This window comes from Cynara cardunculus, assembly GCF_001531365.2.
Source record: "Cynara cardunculus var. scolymus isolate 2C chromosome LG 7, CcrdV1, whole genome shotgun sequence".
Taxonomy (NCBI): Eukaryota; Viridiplantae; Streptophyta; class Magnoliopsida; order Asterales; family Asteraceae; genus Cynara; species Cynara cardunculus.
Genome location: NC_037534.1, coordinates 3050410 through 3057441, shown reverse-complemented (window position 1 = coordinate 3057441; position 7032 = coordinate 3050410). Strand labels below are relative to the sequence as shown.

Here is a 7032-nt window from a genome sequence, read left to right as displayed (position 1 = left end):
TTTTTTAATTTAAAAATCACTGACAGAATATATTTTATTTTTAATTAAAATAAATTTCATTAATAACTTTTTTAAATATAAGTAATTTTTTTTGTAAATGTAAGTTTTTTTTTCAAAAAATTTTTAGAGACTTAATTTGTTCAAAATATGAAAGTTCATTGGCTTTTTTCAAACTTTTTTCATTATCTTACCACATTAAACAATTGTATAAGTTATAAGAATATATCTAACAGGTTTTAGAAAGTTCAATGAGTTACTTAACAAGTTTTGAAATGTACAAAGACGTATTGTTACAAAAAAATTGTCTGATGACTTAATAATTCCAAACGCTAAAGTCAATTGGGTTTTTTTAGACTTTTCCCCATATATATATAAGCGAAAAATTGTGTAAGAATGAGAGTTAAATGAGAAATGTAAGAAGGGATTTGGACATTTGATCACTTTTAATCTCATACTACCCATGAATTGTGCTTCTCACAAGCATTGATCGGGTGCATCTCATTATTGTTGATCTTCAATTATGATTAATTCAAGAATGAAGATCCCTTCTTAATATTTTCACTATAACTTTCATTCTCACTGAAACTCGACTCATTCATATATATAAATATATATAGGGGCTCATTCAAGGAAGAACTAACTAGTTTGTGGTAACCGTGAGATCCAATCTCAACCACAAATCAATATATAAATTAGGAAATTTATAATTTTGTTAATTTTTAATTAAAATTTTAATGCAATGACATTTTATGTATTTTCTCTTCTCTCTCCTCTCTTCTCTCTCCGTCCCCGTCTTCCGGCCACCGTCCTCAGGTGATACCACAATATGATACTCAAGCACATATAAGATGCATTGTGATACCACTGTGTTATTTGTGGTTGAGATTGGACCTCACGGTTACCACAAACTAATTAGTTCTCATTTGATTAGGCCTATATATAATATATATATATATATATATATATATGGCAAATAAAATGCAAACATTCTTAATGTTACAAAACTGCAAACCAATATTATAGATGAATTAACAATAAAATTTAACTAAATATATAATTAATTAAAATTCGTCATTAGAGTTCATTGGTATATATGCATGAATTACTTATATCTAATTGATGGCAAACTTGATCATCGTCAGATGCTCTAATATAATAACATGTAAATAAGTGTGAAAGATCGTGTTTGAATCTTGTAAATGATATCATTTCACTGATAGATTAGCGATGAATTTTAATTAATTATGTATATAATTAAATTTCATTACTAACACGTCAGTAATTTAATTAAATTAATTTCTATTTTTTTTAATTTAAAAAATCACCAACAGAATATATTTTATTTTTAATTAAAATTAATTCTCATCAGTANATATATATATATATATATATATATATATATATATGGCAAATAAAATGCAAACATTCTTAATGTTACAAAACTGCAAACCAATATTATAGAAATGATGAAGGTTCATTTATTATCATTTGAATATTTATGGAAGATAAAATTATAGTTCATTAATTATGACCAACGTTTTATATTAAGAAAAAATTGATATATTTATGAGAAAAATATATTCATTAGACTAGATGGACGGTTAAAATTGGTTTGTATTTGATCGGGATTCTTCTCTCTCTGTCTCTCTCTCTCTCTATATATATATATACACACACACACATATATATATATAGACAAATGATCGCATGAGAAGAAGAGTTAACTTGAGAATGTAAGAAGGGATATGGACCCTTGATCACTTTCAATCTCAAACCCACTCATGAATCTCGTTTGATACGGAGATTGATTCGGTGCATCTCATCCTAATGTACATCTACTAGTGGAGATCCTTTCTTACTTTTTTCACTATAACTTTCATTATCACTTGAACCTAACCCTATATATATATATATATATATATATATATATATATATATATATATATATATATATATATATACGGGGGGCTTAATCATTTGAAAACCCAAAAAGTTATGATAATTGTGAAAACTATTATCATAAGGCATTGTTTCACATGATTTTTTTCCATCAAAGGCTAGAATTAGATATATTGATTTAACATATATTTATTTAACTATATGTTCGGTTTATAATGTAAAACTTTTTAGTTATATTTTTTATTTCACAAACACATAAAAAAATGTTCATATTATCAAACGATTATATGCAAAACAAATATATGTTAATCAATACACTAAATCAAGCCGTAGATGAAAAAATATCACATAAAATTGTATATGATGCACCAGTTCTCAAAGTTTTCAATTTTTTGGGATTCTAAAATGAAGAAACCATATATATAGTTGGATAACTCCATGACTACTGTTGGAAAGGCAGACGGCAGACCCAACAGTAAATGCACAATTTGTCACCAGCCACTTCGTATTCTTTGAGAGCATTTACATAGCCACAGTCACAATTGAAAAGGCCACAACGATGGAGGGACCAAAGAGGTTGAATAGAACAAGAAACTACAATTCTACATGTCGATCTGCATGCTACGTACAATCTTCCCTTCACCAACAAGAACTTTCATCTTCATTACTTCTTTTACTTCTTTATTTGGATACATCGAGTCATGATTTGGGCACCACACCAAATCGTTTCAGGATTTCATCACTCAAATTCTTCAAAAACCATGTGGGTTCAATTCGAATCTGCAGCTAGCTTTGTGGATCGATAAGGAGGTGTGATGCATGACCACTCTTTTAGAAGTATATATAGAGGAGATCAAGGAACCAACACTAGAAAATTCTCTTGGATCTTCCTGCATGAATTTAACCGTATATTCTTTCTGCCTTTGGTAAAAAATATGAGCAGAATTACCGTTAGCTATCATGCATCTACTTAGGTCACATAGTATTTGAACCTTTTGGTAATTAATATACACTTTGGACTTCAGAGGTCATGCTGTACCACCATATATGCTTCTTCTCCAAAGATAATTTTCTTTCTCTTTTGGTACCGAATTCTTTTTATGTTAGGTGAGAAATTAAAGCACCATGATCAACATGCTACCTAATTGTGCCCTAGATAAAAAGATGATAAAAGCTAGAGGAAAGAGGATTTCAAAATTCCAGTTAAACCCAAAGATTTAGTTAATCTTTTGCTGAATAATTACAATGTTTTCCTCAAATCCTCTTGGGTACCTTCCCAATTCTTTCTATGACCATGAAAAAGATGATTTTCACTTTAACTACCACCAGAGAAACCACGGTGACCCATTTATCTCCGGTGAATGTTTTTTTCATGCCAGCAACAGTACTGCTCTCCCTCCTCCGATCATGGAGAATGCCACTACAATCAAACAAGATTTTGTTGGGCAGCAGCAGCAGCAACAGTTTTCTGAAAGATCAGGGTTGCAGAATTGTGATTATCGTGATGATCTTTTAGATCCGGTAATTTCTCGCCACAAGAAGAAAATTGGGACCTTCAAGAAACATGGGCATAGTAAGATCTGCACAGCTCGAGGCCCTAGGGATCGGCGAGTGAGGTTCTCCATTGAGGTTGCTCAAAAGTTTTTCTGTCTTCAAGACTTGCTAGGGTTTGACAAAGCAAGCAAAACCCTTGATTGGCTACTTACCAACTCCATGCCCGCAATTAAGGAGCTGATTGAAGAAACGGGCGACTGCTCATCTTCCACAGTTAACCATCCATATAAACTGAAATTTCTTGAAGCCATTAATGGAGGATCAGATGATCTGAGTGACGGCAAAAAGAAAAACTCAGTACTACCCAAGCGTGTTGCTGGCAAAAAGAAGAAAACTAGGCGAAAATGCAAAACTGGATTTCAAGTGAATGTTACAAGAGACCAGTCAAGGGCAGAGGCAAGAGCAAGAGCTAGAGAAAGGACAAGAGAAAAAATGCGAGTTAAGAAGCTTGGTGATGATTTGAAGACCTTAGCTCCTGATGGTTGTGAGTACTATGAAGTAAGCCCTTCAAATCTAATACTCAAATCTGACTATTGGCGTGAAATTGAACCACAAATTGATTATAAAAACATAAGGTGGAAATGCATAATGGGTTCAGAAACATCACAGCAATCAAAAGATTCAAGCTTTACCAATATCTAGAGTATTTCATGAGCAGAAAAGGTGATAATGCAATTACTGATTTAGATCTGCAATTGGTGCATTACATACTCAAACACATATATGTAGTACTAATCTGGTGGATGCGTAATTTTACTGATCGTTTCTTTTTTCTTGATCATGGTAACTTTGAAAGGAAATGAGGAGAAAACCGTTAGGGGATCTTGACAGCAGCTGGAATTTAGTAAATGGTGGAGCTGGAGCAATAGTGTAATGATGTAAGTGCTAATTTTTGTTACTTAGTTCCATTTGACTACTTCTAATTAATGACTCTTAATTGATCTGTAGAATCAGATCTGACCATATTACATTAAAGAACTAGCCTTTGGCCTTTCTAGTTGATATAAAACAAGATATCTTACTTCATTGCCTCATTGGTCATCATCTTGAGAATGAAAACTTGTTTCTTGGAAGTCCCAAAAAGCCACACTAGTAGTTCACTAGACAATATCCAGACGTGGATTGAACACTTGAGCATCCTCAATCTTTTGTTCAGCCACAAAAGAATGGATAAAGAACAACAAAAGATTCTATGTGCTCTTTCATTACTTGTTCTTCTTTCGATGGAGTCCTTAGGACATTAGAAGAAATAGTTTCGTCATTCCATCACTCAGAAGAAAAATGAACTAGTGTTAACCTTTGGAAACCATGTGGGTTCATTTCTCCTGTGCTATTAATGAGGAAAACTGATTTATGTTCACTAGATCTTTGTCTGCTAGGTAGGGAATTGATGGAGGAGATCAAGGAACCATAAGTGAATTTTCCTCTTTCTTACAAGTGAACCAAAAGATTTTCATACAAGTGGAACAAATCAGGGTATCAATCACTAGAAAAACAATATATAGCATGCTGCATACCTCAAAACTAGCTGCATATATTTAGGTAACCTGTATTCTTTATCCATTTGGTGCTATGTTCAGAGAAAAGATATGTACAGTCTATACATACTATCACTTAAAATTTATGCAGTATTTGTTGATATCACACTCACACTCACAATGCAAAGCAACGAATAAGAAATGGAACTGAGAAAAAAATTGCATTACTTGAAAGAGCAAGTACTGGCTTAAATACATGAACGAGAAAACAAAAAAGAGAAGCTAACTCCTATTCTTAAGGAAGACTAGAAACTTTCAAAGAAAAATAGAAAATCAAACTAACTCCTCCTGCAAATCAGGATTTTATTCACGTGACTCGTTTATTCCACATACCTTCTCCTAAACTAAAGTAACATCATCTTTAGTTTATTTCAACCATGCCCAGTTCACCACACAACTTCTCAAACTGTTCGAGCTTCAACGGTTTTGTCATTATGTCAGCAACTTGAGCTTGCGTGTTGCAATACTTCAATTCTATAACTCCTGCACTTACCAAATCTCGGAGGAAATAGTACCTGACATCGATATGTTTGCTTCGGTTATGCATCACTAGATTTCTTGACAGCATGATAGTTGACATATTGTCACAGTTAACAATAGTACTTGCTTCCTGAGGCAAACCAATGTGTTCTAAAATTCTTCTAAGCCACACCACCTAACACGCATAAGCTGTAGCGGCTACAAACTCGGCTTCGGTAGTAGAGAGGGTCACAATTGGTTGCCGTTTAGATGACCACGCAATAGTAGCTCCACTGAAAAAACAGACATAACCCGACGTGCTTCTTCGATTATCATAATCACCTGCATAATCGCTATCAGAAAAAACCATCAACTGATCACACCCTTTCTTCTTGTAATACACTCCGAAATTTAACGTTCCCTGGATATATCTCAGGACCCTTTTCATAGCTGCCATATGTTGCTCTGTAGGAGCTTCCACATATCGGCTAAGTAAACTAATAGTGAACATTAAATCTGGCCTTGTAGCCGCCAAGTACATAATACAGCCCACCATTTGTCTATACAAAGTTGCATCAACGAAGCCACTTTGATCATCTTTAATCAACTTACAGCCTGGAACAATGGGATTTTTCACACTATTGCAATCTTCCATGTTGAACCTTGTAAGGATCTCACGAGCATATTTCTTTTGGCAGATGTGAATTCCCATCTCAGTTTGAACTACCTGTACGCCAAGAAAATAGTGCATTTCCCCCATATCTGACATTTCAAATTCAGATTTCATCGAAGTCTTAAACTCTTCTATCAAGTTTAGTGTAGTTCCTGTTACAATCAGATCATCAACATAAATTGAGACTATAAGAAACTCCCTTTCTTTACATGTCTTGACAAAGAGAGTTGGTTCATAAGGACATTTGTTGAAGCCTTGCTTGATAAAGTAACTTTCAATGCGCCCATACCAGGCCCTCGGGGCCTGCTTCAACCCGTAAAGAGCCTTTCTTAACTTGTAGACCTTTTCTTCCTTACCCTGTATTTCGTACCCTTACGGTTGTTCTACAAACACCGTTTCTTCCAGCTCCCCATACAGAAAGGCACTCCTAACATCTAGTTGATGAACTTTCATACCTTGTTGAGCAGCGAGCGCTAGTATGGTTCTAATAGTATCCCATCTGGCTACAGGAGCAAAAACTTCTGAATAGTCTATGCCCTGCTGTTGAGCATAACCTTTTACTACTAAACGGGCCTTGCGCTTATCGATCTTGCCATCTTGGTTTAATTTGGTCTTAAATACCCACTTTACTCCAATCGCTGTAGCTCCCATAGGCAAATCACAAAGCTCCCATGTGTGATTTTTTTCAATCGATTCAATCTCCTGCTTCATGGCAAGCCTCCAACATTCTTCTTGAGCCGCTTCATCATAATTTGAGGGATCTGACAAAGAGAACATAGCAACATTATMTCTCAGGTCATCGTCACTTGAGATACCTTCTCCGCTGACGTAATCGTTCATCCACGATGGTGTTTTTGTTGCCCTTTTCCCTCTTTCATCATTTGTTTCTGCACGCTGTGGATCATCAGA

The 7032-nt window shown here is 34.3% G+C and overlaps 1 protein-coding gene across 1 annotated transcript; it reads left to right on the top strand.

Moving 5' to 3' along the window:
* The first annotated feature begins 3144 nt into the window (after nucleotides 1-3144).
* LOC112515671 (transcription factor DICHOTOMA-like) lies at nucleotides 3145-4095 on the top strand. Its single transcript, XM_025122580.1, has one exon. The coding sequence runs from the start codon at nucleotides 3145-3147 to the stop codon at nucleotides 4093-4095; it is 951 nt and encodes a 316-aa protein (XP_024978348.1).
* Nucleotides 4096-7032: the final 2937 nt, after the last annotated feature.

Bases quoted from the DNA above. Each gene is read 5' to 3' on its own strand.
- LOC112515671 (XM_025122580.1), top strand. From the start codon at position 3,145: ATGTTTTCCTCAAATCCTCTTGGGTACCTTCCCAATTCTTTCTATGAC.